This window comes from Vicia villosa, unplaced genomic scaffold (assembly GCF_029867415.1).
Source record: "Vicia villosa cultivar HV-30 ecotype Madison, WI unplaced genomic scaffold, Vvil1.0 ctg.001197F_1_1, whole genome shotgun sequence".
Taxonomy (NCBI): Eukaryota; Viridiplantae; Streptophyta; class Magnoliopsida; order Fabales; family Fabaceae; genus Vicia; species Vicia villosa.
The window spans coordinates 333527-353353 of NW_026705530.1; the positions used below are offsets into that span (position 1 = coordinate 333527).

Here is a 19827-nt window from a genome sequence, read left to right on the forward strand (position 1 = left end):
TTAATTCATAATCTGAATAATATAAAGCATCGGGATTCAACACTAAGAAATCACCGACTCAACACAAACCAAAACATTATTTCAACAAAATAGATAATTGTTCGTCAAACAACTCTAAGTAAACGTTCCCCAGTGTTACAAGACCAGAGCATGACACAGATATAACCGAACTAAACGAAATAACTCTACGAGCTATCCTCACCAAGCACATGCCGCTACTCCTTAATCTCAAAATGGTCAACAGTAAGGGTGATACAAATCACATTTAGACCATATTATAAGCTCGTAATGATAAAACGTCATAAATAGATCATTCATCCAACTGTAGTACAATTAGATTTCAAAAATCATTCATTAACAGTTATTCACACAACTCAAATCATAAATCACAACAAACCTATATAACATTGGACAACCTCCAATCATGTTATATCAACATATATGCAAATGCAATGACTCTTATGCATGTGGTACCGATCATGGGATTAACCCATCTCACCGATCCACCACCAACAGGATACAGCTACTTCCACTCACTAATTCCACACAATAGGAATTAGCTACCGATGATCCTATACCACCAGGATACAACCAAAAATGATTATGAATGCATGCACCACCTTAAGCATGCTAATCGTCAACACCAATTAATATGAATAATCATTATCATATTTTAACTCTCCGAAGGAACACCAAAATAATGCATTTATATTTCAACACCATTCAGAAATTACATTATGCATAATCAACATCCAAATACAACATCCACAAAGCAATTACATTTCTACAATTCCACCTTTTTGTTACACTGAACACTTAAACATGTAACATACAACTCACCACCATAAAATAAAATCGGGTTTTAAAAATAAAATCGAGGTACAGCCTAAAACACCAGTTAATTATATAAAATATTTAATTAGTGACACAACACTCAAAACGGAACTTAAAACGGATATACAGTTTGAAAGATATGAATTTTCAAAATAATTTTTCAAAATGCATCAGGTGTAACCGGTTACAGCATGAGCGTTACCCGGTTACGCCTTTATGTTAATGTATTCGCTATTTTCAAAACGCGCCTGTAATTGGTTACAACATGGTGGGTAACTGGTTACAGTACTCAAAATTGCCCAGATTATTCATTTTTCCACGCGGTTACAGGTTACACCAAGGCTGCTACCCGATTACAGCGTGCACAGAACCAAAAACTAATCTTGATAGCACTTCTCCATTCCAATTCCAATCCAAATCGTTCCAACATCGTTAAATCACCAATATAGTCCCAATTCAAACATTCAAACATCTTCCTAACATATTTTGGGGTCCATTAACATCAAGCATCATTCCAATTCATCCAATTTCATCACAATCCAACAATTGTTCTACATTTTTCAAAAACCCAAAACCTAACATACTATCAATCGATTCGAACAACCTACATACTCAATCTTATAACTATTAAACCGATAATTGATTGTAAATGGATTAGTCACCCCTTACCTTAGCAAAATTCTTGAGATCCTTCCTCTTCTGCTATTTCATGTACTTGCTCTTCTCCTTCTCTGGCTCTTTTGCTTTCTATTTTTCAATTTTTCTTCTTTTCCTATTTTATGAAAAATATAGCCATTAGTTAATAAGGCCTACTCAACTTAACACCTCCCTTCTACTAACTACTACACTAATCCCAATTACTTTCTTTCACAATTTTCTCCCCTTAACTCACCAAATAATAAATTAATTCCAATTAATTAATTTAAATTCCAATTAAATTAAATAATGAAGTTATGGGGTGTTACGACTCTCCCCCACTAAAAGAGTTTTCGTCCTCTAAAACATACCTCAAGTAAATAGTTCAGGATAAGAGTCCTTCATCTGACTCTCCAGCTCCCAAGTGACATTACCACCTGTTGGTTCTCCCCAAGCTACTCTGACCAATGCTATCTCTTTACCATGCAGTTGTTTCAACTTCCGGTCTTCAATCGTCATAGGCAATGCTTCGACCGTCAGATTATCCTTCACCTGTATATCATCCACTTGGATTAAATGAGAAGGATCCACAATGTATTTCCTCAACTGAGACACATGAAATACATCGTGCAAATTTGCCAGTGTAGGAGGCAACGCACTACGATAAGATACTTCTCCCACCCTTTCCGTAATCTGAAACGGACCAATGAAATGCAGCGTCAACTTCGTTGACTTTAGCGCCCGACCAACACCAGTCATAGGAGTCACTCTTAGAAATACATAATCTCCCTCTTGGAATTCCAGTGTTCTCCTCCTCTTATCATGATAGCTCTTCTGACGACTCTGAGAAGCTTTCATCTTCTCCTGAATCATCTTGATCTTTTCTGTAGTTTCTTGGACAATTTCTGGTCCAATCACAACACTCTCACCAGATTCATACCAACATAATGGTGTCCTACATCTTCTACCATACAAAGCCTCAAACGATTCCATACCAATGCTCGAATGAAAACTATTATTGTAAGTAAACTCAATCAAAGGTAGATAACTATCCCAAGAACCACCTTTCTCCAGCACACAAGCACGCAACAAATCTTCCAACGATTGAATTGTCTGAAGGATAGAAAAACACTTAGAAAGGGGGTTTGAATAAGTGTAGCTTTAAAACTTGTAAGATAAAAACTATTTGCACAATGATTTTTATCCTGGTTCGTTGTTAACTAAACTACTCCAGTCCACCCCCTTGGAGTGATTTACCTCACTTGAGGATTTAATCCACTAATCACACTTGATTACAATGGTTTTCCACTTAGCCAACTGCTAAGTCTTCTAGAGTATCCTGATCACAACCTGATCACTCTAGGAACAAACTGCTTAGACAACTTCTAAGACTTGCTAGAGTATACTGATCAACAACCTGACCACTCTAGAACTTACAAATTAATGTAAACAAATTCTTTTAAGATTACAATACTTCTTATAAAGCTATTATCACAACTGTGATTTTCTCTTAAGTTTAAGCTTAAATCTCACTAAGATATTACAACAGCAATGTAGTGAGCTTGATGATGAAGTTTGAGAGCTTTTGAATTTGACAGCGTTTCAGTTTAATGCGCAAGTGTTGTATTGAGCTTCTCATCAGAACTTCATATATATAGGCACTTGAGAAGATGACCGTTGGGAGCATTTAATGCTTTGCGTATTCCGTACATCATTGCATTTAATGTTTCACTCTTTTGTCAACTACCTCGAGCCTTGTTTCCGCTGTGTCTACTGACGTTGCCTTTAATAGCTTCTAACGTTCCTTTTGTCAGTCAGCGTATCCTGCCAGTCTAGTACTTGCTTCTGATCTGATGTTTGTGTAAACAACGTTTGAATGTCATCAGAGTCAAACAGCTTGGTGCAGAGCATCTTCTTGTCTTCTGACCTTGAAGTGCTTCTGAGCGTGATACCATTAGAACTTCAGTGCTTCCGCTTCTGATCTCAAGTTCTTCTGATGCTTCCATAGACCCATGTTCTGATTCTTCTTGACCATCTTCTGATGTCTTGCCAGACCATGTTCTGATGTTGCATGCTGAACCTTCTGAGTCAGTTGCCTCTTGCGCTGATTTTGTGCATACTCTTTGTATAATTCCTGAAATGGAAATTGCATAGTATTAGAGTACCACATTATCTCATACAAAATTCATATCCTTGTTATCATCAAAACTAAGAATATTGATCAGAACAAATCTTGTTCTAACATTGTCCTCTCTGTTTGACCATCAGTCTGCGGATGATAAGCAGAACTCAATCTCAACTTAGTACCCAAAGCTTTCTGCAAACCTTCCCAGAATTTGGATGTAAACCTTGGATCTCTATTAGACACGATACTCGAAGGTATACCATGTAGACTCACTATCTTCTCGATATACAACTGAGCTAACTTTTCCATAGGATAATCCATTCTCATTGGTATAAAATGAGCAGACTTCGTCAATCTATCCACGATAACCCAAATAGCTTCATAGTTATTAACTGTCCTCGGCAACCCTGAAACGAAGTCCATAGATATGTTATCCCAGTTCCATTCCAGAATAAACAACGGTTGCATAACTCCATACGACTTTTGATGCTCAACCTTCGACTTCTGGAAACTCAAACAAGAATAAACGAATTCAACAATTTCCTTCTTCATTCCAGGCCATCAAAACAACTTTCTCAAATCATGATACATCTTGGTAGCACCAAGATGAATACTCAACCCACTACGATGTCCTTCTTCAAGAATACTCTTCCTAAGCTCAGCAACATCAGGAACACAAACCCGATTAGTGATTACCAAACCTCATAACACCATTCTCGTTAATTCTGAAATCACCTCCTTTGCCTTGGTTAATCAACGTTAACCTATCAACTAACTCAACATCAGTTTTCTGATCCGCTCTAATTTTATCAAGAATACCATTTGAAATAAAATGATGTCCCAAAATAAATGATCTATTTCAATTTTCAATATACTTTTTCCAATATTATTCTTCAATTAATAAAAATGTTATCATTTTCAATACTTGATAAATATACTATAATAAAAATAATATTCTCTGTTTCCTTTATACATTTTTTAAATTTATGTGAAATAGTGTGATGGGTAAGACAAAGAGAGTAAATAAAGGAAGTAAATGGAAAACAGCATAAAGAATCTTAAAAGGGATATCCAATATAAAATATATCAATTAAAGTAGATGAACTTTACATATATTTCTAAGAAAATGAGAACCTTATATATTGGAGAAAAAATTATTACATGCAACTAACAATGGTAAAAATATTTTAAGAATGAAAATAAATTTGTTGGGAAAAGCACAGAAATATCCAACGGATAAAAAATTTAAACATGTATAGCGGATGGTATTTCTTGACCATATAAGTAATGCATTTTAAATATAAATTTAATTTATGAATTAATCAAGTACAATATTCATTCAAAATAAAAAATAAGTACTTTACGAATAAAAATAAATTTGTTGTAAACAGAAAGCATAAAGGAATTTTAATAAGGATATCCAACGGATAGAATATTTTAACATGTATAATGGATGATATTGCTGACTAAAATACACTAGTCAAATTTATATTTAAATTAATGTAAATTAAATTTATAAATTAATAAAGTAACATGCTCATTCACTATATATAAATATCAGACGAAGAGTGTAGATGAACAAGAATGTACACTACAATGAGTTTTAAACTGAAGCTGGTGTTTTTGTTAATTTTATTCGTCATTGCATCGGGTTAGAAATTTAAATGTAAACTTTTTGTTGGTTTTATTTGTTAAATAATTTACTATTAAACTATTCTTCTCTAAAATTGTAATATTATTTTTGTGTAGAATCTGAAGCAAGAAACGTTGTGCACATTGCTTGTACTCAAGGTTGCTTCCACACTGGTCCATGTGTGAACCATTTCTGTACGTGTAATAAAGAAGAAGCTGGTAAATTTGAATTTTGTTGTGACTCATGTGTTGGATTCGTGTGTTTCTGTCCTCCAACTCGTGAACAATGTGAAGCTTTGTGTCCACATGCTTTCACTAATATGTTTCCTATTAGTCAAAAAAATCAATCACCATAGTATATTGTAAATTGAGAATTAGGAGTTTTGTGATGTACGGGCGATAATGTTTTGGGAGATTACTTACTCATTATGGTTGACATAATCTCAGTTGATGAAAGTTTTGTATTTACTTTAACAAGTTTTAGTATGTGAGAGAGATTGAAGGCTGGGTTTGGTCAAAGTTTACCAAATTCAATATTAAAACCAATGAACTGTTTATTATTTATTCCTTGAGAAATGTTATGCTTACACTTATTTCTACACTTACACCATAATTTATACCAAAATTATATACTCATCACTTTTTAATTATTTTTTTCTCACTTTAGAATGTGTGCAGCACTAAATGAAAGGTATATGTATACGGTGTAAGCTACAAGGTGTAAGAAAAGAATGTACATATAGCATAGCTCTTATTCCTTTCATCCCACAATGTGTGCTGCATCTGACCCTTATATATATATATATATATATATATATATATATATATATATATATATATATATATATATATATATATATATATATATATATATATATATATATATAATTTAAAAACATATATAATATTAAAAGAGAAAATAATTGTTTTACTAACGTAACCCTTTTTTTTTAAATAAGAGCTGGCATATTAAAATAAAAAACTGTTACAAACACAAGGAACTGAAGGGGGGAGAAAAACAAACCCCGTAAAAAACGAGAACATAAAGAAAAGTATACCTAACATATTCTTTATAAATTTTTGAAGCAGGAGTATAGTTGAGATATGTTAATCTCCAGATAGTTAAGTCTTCAGTTTTTCAGAACTTGTTCGCTTAGAATCTTGTCTTTTGAACTTTCGGCACTTATCTTTGAAACCTTATTCTTCAAAACTTCAAGTCTTCAGAGTCTTTAGAACTACGTCTTCAGAGTCTTCAACACTTGGTCTTCGGAACCTTTTATTTTTCAGAACCATGAGTCTTTAGCGCTTCAGTCTTTAGAATCCTACATCTTTAGAGTCTTCGCTTTCTTCAGACTCAGAAACACTCTTAGAACAGAATCCATAGAAACATTGCAACAGCAATATCAAACATCCTTGGATCTTCCCAATTATGATTATATACAACAGTATACTCGCTTCTTCAATATGCTTGTGACTTGTGTTACACATAACTCGCATACGATCTTCATCGTTCATCTTGATAATGTTTGTTTGATCTGATATCTTCAATAGTCATGATCTTGTACAAAAACAAACATTAGAGCATACAATAGTTCTTTCACAATTACACCATTGTTATCATCAAAACTCAGAGATATACTACACAACCAAATCTTGTTTTTATAAACTAAGTAAAAGGAGAATAGAGAGATAGAGAGAGAGAGAGAGAGAGAGAGAGAGAGAGAAATATTCATTTCGTACGAGTGAAGTTTTGGGAAAAAAGGGAAAAGCGGTTAGAGCATAGAGAAAAGAAAAGAAGAATTCATCTCGTAGAGCCTGAAAGATATCAAATTTCTAGGAGATTCGAGGTAAGGGATGTTATCCTTATCATGATTGATATGAGGTTACGTATTGGTAGGTTTGTATTTGGGTTTTTTTTTATGATAATATGGTGATTTATGGTGAGAATGATGATTTGTGATGTATTTATTTCCCTTGATTCAAGTACCATATGATATGATATGTTTTGGGGTTGTTGGAGGTCAAAACTAGGGGTTTAGGATTTGTTGAAAGGCTGAAAAATAAAAAATCGCACAAAATCAGAAAAAAATATGATTATCTGGGCTCCATTATGGTCGTAATACCCATTACGTATGCCTGTAATCTCCCCCTTGGCTTTTGTACCAGAAACCTTAAAAAAAATGAAATTCTGGATTTTCAGCATTACGTGCTGTAATTCCCATTATGAGTGCCCGTAACAGCTTGTGGGTCTTTGTAATGCGAAATCCTTTTGATCATAACTTTTGATCCGTAAGCCCATTTGATGCACCGTTCGAAGCTTTAGAAAGCTAACGCGATGAACTAAATTTTAGTAAAATAAAATGAATCATATAATGTATTTTTATTGTAATGGTGCTATGATGAACTGATGTGATTATGCATAGATGTAACATAATGTATGCTTCCTTTGATGAACTGATATGATTATGCCTTGATGTAATATGATGTTAGCTTTCTATGATGAATAAATGTCGTTATGATGATGTTGCATTTATTATGAAGTGTTTGCTGATGATTATATGGTGATGATTATAAGATGATAATTATATGATGATGATTATATGATGGTGAATATGTTATGTGTTAAATGAAGTTGATGTTAAGCATGGTTTAATGTGCACACATGATATGTGAAGGATGTATTTATGATGATTACATGAATTATGATGCAATCGACTAGCCGTGGTCGAATTATTATTGGTTTTGTGTATCATACGTTTATGGCATATATTAGGACGTTTATCTAATGATGTTAGGACGCATGTTCAGTGATGTTTGGACATTTGTCCAGTGTTGGCCTTAGTCCCTTTGTATGGATTGAATTCGTTATTATGCTGTGCTCCTATTCCAAGACGGAATCGATCCTATGGTGGGGATCATTGGAGGAAGATGACTTGGTCATCAGTGAAGTTTTGGTACCACATGCATGAGTCAGTGATGTTTCATTGCATTCTTTGTGACAATGCATAATGATTGATTAAGTAATGTTTTGATGATGTGTGAATTAATGAATTCTTGGTGAAATTTTTTTATTGGATGACAAGATGATGTTGTGGATGAATTAATGATGTGAAAATGTGAGTATATATATGTGAAGTGTGATTACATGTGGAATCTTAGATGATTGTTGTGTAACTACTATATTTATTCCTTATATTTTTTATAATTATCTGTGATTACTCACTCTTTCTACTTGAAAATGTTGCCTCTATACTTGGGTAACTTGCAGGTAATCAAAAATAGCTCGTAGGAGATTGAGGATAGCTTAGAGTTATTCAGTTATTTTTGTTATTGTTAGAGTTCTTGCTATGATATCATAATATCGGGTAGGGAACACTTGAGTTAATGTTCAATTATTGTGATAAACCTCTTTTTATAAGTTTTACTATGTTGAATATATTTGACAATATCTTTTGATATTGACCTAAAAGGTTTTTATGTTGATGAACTAAATGAAGTGATTTTAGAGACTATAAATTCCGCTACGAGTAGTTGAAGTGTTATTGTTGTTATTAATGAGGTATTTGTCATAAATGATATTGAAAACCCGTGTTACGGAGCAGGATGTTTGTTATATGATGATTATATGAAGATGTGACACACTTTTGATGGTTTTATTTAATTTATTTTCGTAAATTAAATGCGATAAATATGTGGGTTTAGAAGGGTGTTAAATTAGTGGAATCAAAGCAAGTCGGTTTGTCCGGCTAGGTTGTCTAATGTGGTTTGTTCCCCAGTACATAACATGTGTGTGAAACACTTTCGGTGCTTGTTTATTTTTCTACATGTTTTTCTTCAGGAGTTGGTTTAAAATAAGTAGGGGAGAAGCATTTGCTTCTCTGAAGATGTTTTTGTTGTGAATTGTTGGTTTGATGTGCCGCTGTTTACAAGTTTGCTAGTGTTGTTGAGACGATATTATTTTTGAACTCTAGGAGAGTATGAATTTGTGATTCTTGTCTATCGGTCAGGTTAGGATGTCTTTGAGGGAAAACGACCATGTTCTGTTGATACTTGCTTCTCGAACAATAGAGAGCAATGTGACGGATAGTGATATGCCAATGATGTGTATTCCCTGATGTTTTTTCTGAACATATCTGCGGCTTTCCTCTAGAGTGTGGATCTGAGTTGGTGACAGTGGAAGAATGGTATTTTTATTGGCTAAGCAAGTAGATGAGTCTGTGAAGGATGGAGTGATGGTGTTGCTTTATTGGATACTAAGAGTAAAGGAGTAGTTAGTGAGTTTCATTTTGTGTGTGAATTTTCAAGATGTATTTCTAGATGACATCAGTGATGTACCTCTAGAGCGTGAGGTAGAGTTTTCCATAGAGTTAGTACCAGATACGAGTCTAATGCCAATGGCTCCTTATAGGATGTAAGCGCCAGAATTGGTTGAGTTAAATAAACAATTGGAAGAATTACTGGAGAAGAAGTTTGTTCGATGAATGTTTCTCCGTGGGGTGCTCTTGTGTTGTTAGATAAAAAGAAAGATGGATGTATGAGATTGTGTGTAAACTCCTGGCAATTGAACAAGGTGATTGTTAAGAATGAGTATCCACTCCCAAGTATTGATGATTTGATAGATCAGTTGGTGGCTGCTCGTGTTTTTATTAATATTGATTAAAGGTCGGGTTATCATCAGTTTCGTGTTAAACCAAATGATATTCCGAAGAAGGCTTTCTGAACAAAGTATGGTCATTACTAATACACTGTGATTTCGTTTGGGGTATCTAATTCGCTTGGTGTTTTTATGGAGTATATGAATCGAAACTTCCATTTGTATCTAGATAAGTTTGTTGTGGTTTTCATTGACAACATTTTGTTATTTTCTAAATCAGAAGAAGAACATACTGAGCATTTGTGAATTGTGTTGCTAGTGCTGAAAGAGAAGAAGTTGTATTCAAAATTGTCGAAGTGTGAGTTCTGGTTAGAGGAAGTGAGTTTCATTGGCCATGTGAGTTCTAGTGATGGAATTGTTGTGGATCTTTCTAAAGTTGATGCAGTGTTGCAATAGGAGAATATGAAGGTTATTATCGAAGGTTCCTTGAAGGATTTTCTAATTTGACGTTACCGTTAACTCAGTTGACTCGAAAGGGTTAAGCTTATGTGTGGGATGTTGCATGTGAAGAAAGCTTTGTAGAATTGAAGAAGAAGTTGACGACCACTCCAGTATTGATTTTGCCTAATTCGAGTGAGTCTTTTGTGGTGTATTGTGATGCGTCTAAGATGGGTATTGGTGGTGTACTAATGCAAAATGGACAGGTAATTGCTTATGCTTATAGACAACTGAAAGTTCATGAAAGGAATTATCCTACGCATGACTTAGAATTTTCATACGTAGTGTTTGCGTTGAAGATTTGGAGACATTATCTTTTTGGCTCTAAATTTGAAGTGCTTAGTGATTACAAGAGTCTGAAGTACTTGTTTGATCTGAAAGATTTAAACACAAGGTAGAGAAGGTGGCTTGAGATATTGAAAGATTATGATTTTGATTTAAGTTAATATCTTGGTAAAGCGAATATAATGGTTGATGCATTGAGCACAAAGTCTTTGAATATGTCGATGCTCATGGTGCATAAGTTGGAATTGATTGAAAAATTTAGAGATATGAGTTTAGTATGTGAAGCAACTCCTGATAGTATAAGTTGGAAATGTTGAAACTGACTAATAGCATCCCCAATAAAATCAGATAAGGTCATAAATTATATTTGAGTTTGGTTGACCGACTTATCTTGATTAACAAAGGTAATGGAGGTGAGTTTCGAGTTGATAAGAATGGTGTGATGAGATTCAGAGATAGAGTGTGTGTTCCAGATATCTCAGAACTTAAGAAGAGTAGTCTCGAGGAAGGACATAAAAGTGGTTTAAGTATTCATCCAGGTTCTATAAAGATGTATCAAGACTTGAAGAAGCTTTTTTGGTGGCTTGGTACGAAAAATGAAGTTATTGATTTTGTTTATGCTTGTTTGACTTGTCTGAAGTTGAAAATTGAACATCAGAAATATTTGGGTCTAATGCAACTGCCGTATATTTCAGAATGGAAGTAGGATAGTATTTCCATGGATTTTTGTGTCGGGTTTGCCAAAGACTTCTAAGGGGAATGATTCTATTTTGGTGATAGTGGGTAGATTAAGTATTTTGGATCATTTCTTACCGATGAAGATTAAATATCCTATGCAGATGTTGGCTGAGTTGTATATCAATGAGGTGGTGAAACTACGTGGAATGTCATTGAATATTGTGTCAGATAGAAATCCGAGGTTTATGTCGGATTTGAGTTCTTCTTATCATCCGCAAACAAATGGTCAGATGGAGAGAACTATCCAATCTTTGAAAGATTTGTTGAGGGATACTGTGTTAGACCAAGGGGGAGCTTAGGATAACCATTTTCCATTGATTGAATTTACACACAATAACAATTTTCATGCGAGTATTAGTATGACACCGTATGAAGCGTTGTATGGTAGAAGATGTATGACTCCATGGTGTTGGTATGAGTCAAGCGAGAGTATTGTACTAAGACCTGAGATGTGCATGGGATGACTGAAAAGATAAAGATGATTCAAGAGACGATGAAAACTTCTTAGAGTCGTCAGAAGATTTGTGATGACAAGAAGAGGAAAGCACTTGAGTTCCAAGTAGAGATCATGTGTTTTTTAGAGTTACTGCGATAACTGGTGTCGATAGAACTTTGAAGTCGATGAAGATTACACCACGTTTTATGGTTTCATATCAGATTTCCGAGAGGAAAGGTGAAACTATACGCTGAATTACCTTACCGCCATCACTTGCGAATCTTCATGATTTGTTTCATGTATCTCAGTTGAGGAGGTATATTTCGGATCCTACGCATGTGATCCAAATGGATGATGTACAGGTAAGGGATAACTTGATAATTGAAGCGTCACCTGTGCGGATAGAAGTTTGGGATGTGAAGCAGCTACAGGATAAACAAATTGCTTTGGTGAAGATGTTGTGGGGAGGACCAGCTGGTGAGAGTTTTCCTTGGGAACGTGAGGATCAAATGAGAGAGTCTTATCGATTCATGTTTCTGTCAGGTAATTTTTCAGGGCAAAAATTCCTTAAGTGTGAGAGAGTTGTAACATCCCATAAATTAGAAATTTATTGTTTATTTGAATATTTGTGAGTTATTGGTGAATTTGTATGATTTGTGTGAAGTATGATGTATGTGAGGTGGTAGTTGAATTAGGACGAATTAGAATGACCTTAATTTAAATAATTAAATTATATTATTTAGATTAATATTAATAATATAATGACGAAATAAATAATTAGGAGAATTAAGTGAGGACATAATAGGAAGATCATAGAAAGGGTCCTAAAGTAAGAGGAGGAGAGAGAGAGAGATTCATTTTGTACGATCTTGAAGTTTTGGGAGAAAAAGGAGAAGCGGATAGGGCACAAAGAGAAGAAAAGAAGAACTCATCCTGTAGATCTTGAAAGAGATCAAATTGCTAGGAGATTTGAGGTAAGGGGGCTATCCTTATCATTATGATTGCTATGGGTTTAGGTATTGGTAGGTTTGTATTTATGGTTTTGTTTGATGATGATAATATGGTGATTTGTGGTAAGAATGATGATTTGTGATGTCTTTATTTCCCTTGTTTCAAGTATCATATGATATGATATATTTGAGGTTGTTGGATGTCAAAACTAGGGGTTTGGGGTTTGTTGAAAGGCTAAAACACAAGAAAAATCACACAGAATTGCAACAAAAAAAGATTTTCAGGGCTTCATTACTGCTGTAATGCCTATTACGAGTGCCCGTAATCGCCCCCTAGACTTTTGTACCAGAAACTTGCAAAAAATTAAATTTTGGATTTTTACAATTACGTGCCTTATTTACCTTATGGGTGCCTTTAACAGCTCACAGGTTTTTGTATTGCAAAATCATTTTGATCATAACTTTTGATCCGTAAGTCTGTTTGATGCACCGTTCAAAGTGTTAGAAAGCTAACACGGTGAACTATAATTTGGTAAAATAAAATGAATCATATAACGAATTTTACAGTGATGGTGCTATGATGGTCTGATGTGGTTATGCTTGGATGTAACATGATGTATGCTTCCTTTGATGAACTTATATGATTATACCTTAATGTAATATGATGTATACTTTCTTGATGAATTAATGACGTTATGATGATGATGATGCATTTATGATGAAGTGTTTGGTGATGATTATATGCAGATGATTATATGATGAAGTGTTTGGTGATGATTATATGCAGATGATTATATGATTATGATTATATGATGATAATTATATGATAATGGTTATGTGTTGGTGAATATGTGATGTGTTAAATGAAGTTGATGTTAAGCCTGTTTTAATGTGCATATTTGTTATGTGAAGGATTTATTTACGATGATTACATTTATTATGATGGAATCTGTAACGCCCCGAATAATTCAATTAATTACTTAATTAATTATTTCTGAATCATTGGATGAATTGTGAAGTGGATGTGAATTATTTGGATTTAAGTAACTTCATTGGATTAATTATTTAATTATCGGTGGTGAAATAATGAAGTAATTATTTAGTTGGGATTGTTTCGATGGTTAGGAGTAGCATTATTGGGGGGTGAATATTAGGCCCAATGAGAATAAAGAAATAATAGGAATATTATATTGATTAAGTGGAATTATAAGAAAAAGGGGAATTAGAAGTATCAGTAATGGTTTCAAAGTGCTAGCAGAAACAATGGTTTTGGAAGACGAACGTGGAGGTTGAGGTGAAGAGGAAAAGGTTGGAATCTACGGTGAAGCTCGGATTCAATCGGAGAATTATAGAGAGGCCTCCAATACAAGGTAAGTGTGGGGTTCAACTCTATAACCAGGATTATGATGAATAATATGTGGGGTTTTTGGGTGTTGAAATTCTACTGTGTTGATGTTATCTGTGTTAATGTTGTGTGTTGTGATGTTTTTCTGAAAATCGATGATGAAACTGATCATGTTCTATCAATGAAATGTTGTTGAAAAAAATTGTTCGTGTGGATTTACTATAAATCGATGTTTCTGAATTACTGAGTATTGTGTTAATGGATCGATAAAATTATGAATATTGAATCCTGGAACTAAATTAGTAGGAAAAGAAGAAAAAAATGGTGGAAGAAGAAGATAAGGGGCGGGGGCCACCTTGAAGTGGGGTGGGCGCCCTAAGAAGTAAGGGACGGAGGCCACCATGAAATGAGGTGGGCGCCCCTAAGAGGAAAAATAAGGGGCGGGGCCCCATAAGTGTGGGGTAGGCGCCCTAGATAAGACAAGAGTGGTGGGGACCACTCAGTTTGTTCTTTTCTTAATTTAAGTTGTTTTCCTTGATTTTGTTTTAATCTGACGGTCATTATACTAGTAGGATACATCTTATGGACATATTTTAGTATGATTTGCAGAAGCTTTATGTTAACAATTGTATGTCAACAGCGGGAAAATAAATTGATAATATGCTCAACCAAAATAAAATAGCAGAAGTAGGTATATGACTTATCCGGTAGCATAGTTTGGAATTTTGGCAGAAAAATATTGGCTTAGTAGCAAAGCATATTGATGACAGTGGGAATAATATCAGATAACAGGTCGTGTAGCAGAGTCAATGATAATAGTAGAGGGTTAACTCTAATAATAGGAAATTGATTAAAATAGTACTGCATAAGATAGTAGTAATTTTAGCCGATAAACGAATTAACCAGTTTGAGTCAAAAACTGTCCGAATATTTACGGAACGCGTGTAGGTTATTTCGGTTGAATGTGTATGTGTAATCCTTGTTGAGAATGTGTAAATTTGCAGGTGATGAATTTAGTTTAATTGCCTCTAATTATTGGCAAGGTAAAGTTGTTGGCCTTTTTGGTCAATGTTGATAAGTGGTATGTTGCTGTTGAATTATTATTGTTGTTGTGACATTCATAATTATGTTGCATACATCACATATTAAGTTGGAGCTGATGGTCGGTAAGTTGGCCTGGATTTGAAAATTAAGCTGAAGGCTTATGCCTTGTTAACGCCTCTATTAACTGACGGTTTTTAAGTTGAAAGTTCTGCTCCAATGGTACCACATGCATGTGCATAGTCTTGAGTCACATTTTAAGTCGCATATTCAAGTTGTTATGTTGATAAGTTGTGAAAATTTTAATAATTGTTCGTATGAAGTGGTTATTTTGTATACTAGAATTCTAATATATTGTTTATCATACACTTGTTTATATAGTTCGATATCTCACCCCTTCGGTTTAAATGTTACCCCTATGTTGGTAACATATAAGTAATCAAGAAGGATAGCGGTTACCTCATTAGTTCGAGTCAATGTTTTCGCTCTGATACGTAGCACTCGGGGGGACGAACACATGTTTTCCTTATCGTTGATTTGTTTCCCGTTGTTGAATTTTTAGTTGTTTCCCGTTAAGACTTGTTATTTTTGAAGTTTTTTATATTGAAGCAAGTTGCTATGTTTAATTTGGAGTTTAAAGTTGTGTAATCCATTGCGTGGTTAATTAGAGTTGATTTATTTTAAAGAGACTAAACAGGTTAAATATGAGTTTATCCGTTTAAAAGTGTTACGTATCTGTATTAAATGCGCTTATGTTATTGTTATTAAGCTGTGAATGTGATATTCCATGTGTTGGTTGGAATTTTTATACTATGATTTTTATTATAATTACCAGGTAAAAATGGGTTGTTACACAATCGACTAGCCGTGGTTGAATTATTATTGGTGTTGTGCATCATACATTCATGGCATATGTTAGGACGTTTGTCATGTGATGCTAGGACATTTTTCCAGTGATGTTAGGACGTTTGTCCAGTGATAGCCTTAATCCGATTGTGTGGATTGAATGCGTTATTATGATGTACTCCAATTCCAAGATGGAATCGATTATATGGTGGGTATCTTTGGAGGAAGATGACTTGGTCATTAGTGAAATTTTGGTACCACATGCATGAGTCACTGATGGTGCATTGCATTCTTTGTGACATTGCATAATGATTGATTAAGGAATGTTTTAATGATGTGTGAATTAATGATGTTTTGGTGAAGATTGTTGATTTAATGACAAGATGATGTTGTGGATGAATCAATGATGTAAAAATATGAGTATATAAGTGAAGTGTGATGATATATGGAATCTTTGATGATTGTTGTGTGGATACTATATTTATTCCTTGTATCTTTTACAATAATTTGTGATTACTCACCCTTTCTGCTTGAAAATGTTGCCTATATACGTGGGTAACTTGTAGTTAATCAAGAATAGCTTGTAGAAGTTTGAGGTTAGCTTGGAGCTATTCATTTATTCTCGTTATTGTTAGAGTTCTTGCTCTGGTATCGTAACATCCGGTAGGAAACGCTTGAGTTAATGTTCAATTCTTCTGATAAACCTATTTTATGAGTTTTACTATGCTGAATATATTTGATGATGTATTTTGATATTAACCAAAAAGGTTTTGATGTTGATAAACTAAATGAAGTGATTTTTTAGATTATGAATTATGCTGCGAGTAGTTGAAGTGTTATTGTTGTTATTAATGAGGTATTTGTCATACATGATTTTGAAAACCCGTGTTACAGAGCAGGATGTTTATTATATGATGCTTATATGAAGATGTGACACCTTTGTTGGTTGTTTTATTTGATTTTTTTGTGTAAATTATATGCGGGATATATGTGGCCTTAGAAGGGTGTTATAGTTATTAGAACATGATATGTTCTGATCAATATTCTTAGTTTTGATGATAACATTATATATGAATTTTGTGTAAGACAATGTGGTACTCTAATTCTTTACGTTTTCCATTTCAGGAAAAGTCTAAAAGAGTATGCACAAAATCAGCATTCAGAAGTTTTGACCCAGAAGATCTGGATGGCTTCATCAGAACATGGTCTAGAAGACATCAAAAGATTGTCTTGAGAAAATTAGAACATGATATGGAAAGCATGAGAAGATAGCAGTCAGAAGCAAGGCTCTGAAGATCTGATGGTATCACACTCCAAAGCACTTCCAAAGTCCGATGACAGAAGTTGCATCTGCATCAAAGATGAAGACTCTGATATTCAAACGTTATTCTAATAATCTGAGTCCAGAAGCAAGTACAAGATGAAAAGGCTACAACTTCAAATCTGTCTGATTGACAAAAGGAACATTAGAAGCTACAAAAGGCAAAATCAGCAAAAGCAGTTGAAGCATGGCTCGAGGTAGTTGACAAAAGATTGAATCATTAAATGCAACAGTGTACTATTCACGCAAAGCATTAAATGCTACTCAACGGTCACATTTTCTCATTGCCTATATAAAGAAGTTCTGATGCTGAAGCAGAAAACAACACTCTCGCTCTAAGTACCAAAACGCTGCCAAAACGTTGTCACACAAAAACAGCAAGAAACTTCATCTTCAACCTCACATCTTTGTAATATCTTAGTGAGTGTTTAGAACTTAAACTTGAGAGAAAAATCACTTGGTGATTATAGCTTATTAAGAAGCAAATTAAACTCTTGTAATATTTGTTTACATCTTTGTAAAAGGAATTTCCTAGAGTGATCAAGTTGTGATCTGTATACACCAGAAGACTTAGAAGTTGTCTATGTGGAAAACCATTGTAATCAAGATTTATTAGTGGATTAAATCCTCAGTTGAGGTAAATCACTCTGTCAGGGGTGGACTAGAGTAGTTTGGTTAACAACAAACCAGGATAAAAATAACTGTGTGATTATTTTTATCTACCTTTTTTAGAAACAACCCTTATTCAATCTCCCCCTTTCTAAGTATTTTTCACCCCTTCAATAATTACATGTTACCTCAAAACCGGTAACCGGTTACATGACTTCCAGTAGCCCCAAAATGATATTTTTCAATGAGGTAACTGGTTAGCTCAAAAATGGTAACTGGTTACCACTTACCAGAGATAGTTTTATGCATATTTTCTAAATATGGAATCAGTCCTAACATACCCCAAAAGTTCCAACTTTATCAAATTAAAACACGAATTCAATTACGGGTATGTGCCCTATCAACATACAACAATCATATATACTCTCGCACATTAATTTCATCATTCTCTGTACATACACAACATCAATTTTAAACACATTAAGAGGAACAACAAGAAATTGCTATACAACAACACAATTCATCATACCCACACACAACAACTATGAATTTCATCTATTTCTCACACAAACAAACATACAATTTTCAGAATTCAAGCATATTACTAAAATCTTAAGAGGGGAAGGAACCCTCACTACCCTCTTATGTTCAATCACCATTAAAAGAACCCATTCCCCCCCCCCCCCTCACCTCAATTCCAAGATTTAATTCTCTTGACAATGGTGAAATTGATTAATTCTCCCTTACATGCCCTAGCTCTCCTCTTTCTCTTTTCCCGTAGAATGAATTTCTAACTTCTCTCCCTTTATTCCCTCATTCCTTATTATTTTAATTATTATTTATTTATCCCGATAATACTAATATGTATAATTACTAATAATATGAATAATAATAATAATAATAACTTATATTATCTATTAATAGAATCTCATTACTATTATTTTATTATTTTAATTCTACCTCAATAATTAAATAACCCCTTTAAACCCACACCCTACCCTTGCACTGGTGCCCTTAGCCTCATCACAACCAATTCCAATTATTAGACTTATACACAAATGAATAAATATTTAAATGGGATGTTACAACTCTCCCCCATTTAGAATACTTTCGTCATCGAAAATGTACCTGACGAGAATAGCTCTGGATACGAGTCTCACATCTTATTCTCCAGTTCCTACGCCACACTTTCTCCAACAACTCCTCCCCAAGCTACTCGCACTAAATTATTATCCTTGCCCGTTAACGATTTAGTCTTACAATCTTCAATTCTTATCGGCATTGCCTCCATTGTAAGGTTGTCTCAAACCTGTACCTCATCCCTTGGAATAACATGAGATGGGTCCGAAATGTATTTATGAAGTTTTGACACATGAAATACATCATGCAAGTTCGAAAGCTCTGGTGTAAAGTCCGCCCTGTATGCAATAGCTCCTACCCTCTGCAATATTTGATATTGTCCAATGAACTTAGGATTCAGTTTCTTTGACTTCAAAGCATGACCGACACTGGTCATAGGATTGACCCTTAAAAACGCATGGTCACCCTCATCAAAATCTAAATTCGTCCTTCTCTTATCTTGATAGACCTTTTGTATACTCTGAGACGTTTTCATCTTTTCCCTAATTGTCTTGATTTTCTCAGTAGTTTGTCACACAATTTATGCACCGAGAACTGTGTTGTCACTTGACTCATACCAACATAGAGGTGTCCTACACCTTCTACCATACAATGCTTTGAAATATATTATCCCAATGCTAGAGTGATAACTATTATTCTATGTGAACTCAATTAACAACATGTGACTATCCCAAGATACTCCCTGCTCAAGTACATAAGCCCTCAACAAATCTTCTAGCGACTGAATAGTCCTCTCTAATTGACCATCCGTCTGTGGGTGGTACGCAAAACTCAATTTTAGAGCAGTGCCAAAATCC

The 19827-nt window shown here is 34.3% G+C and overlaps 2 protein-coding genes across 2 annotated transcripts; one reads left to right on the plus strand and one right to left on the minus strand.

The window, feature by feature from the left end:
* Positions 1-354: 354 nt before the first annotated feature.
* On the minus strand, positions 355-2229 carry LOC131633977 (uncharacterized). Its single transcript, XM_058904650.1, has 3 exons — positions 1881-2229; positions 500-572; positions 355-397 (listed from the first exon to the last, which is right to left on the minus strand). The coding sequence occupies exons 1-3, from the start codon at positions 2227-2229 to the stop codon at positions 355-357; spliced, it is 465 nt and encodes a 154-aa protein (XP_058760633.1).
* Positions 2230-10489: 8260 nt separating this feature from the next.
* On the plus strand, positions 10490-11641 carry LOC131633978 (uncharacterized). The gene is made up of 4 exons (XM_058904651.1): positions 10490-10673; positions 10779-10901; positions 11009-11205; positions 11300-11641. Exons 1-4 carry the CDS (start codon positions 10490-10492, stop codon positions 11639-11641), a joined length of 846 nt encoding a protein of 281 aa, XP_058760634.1.
* Positions 11642-19827: the final 8186 nt, after the last annotated feature.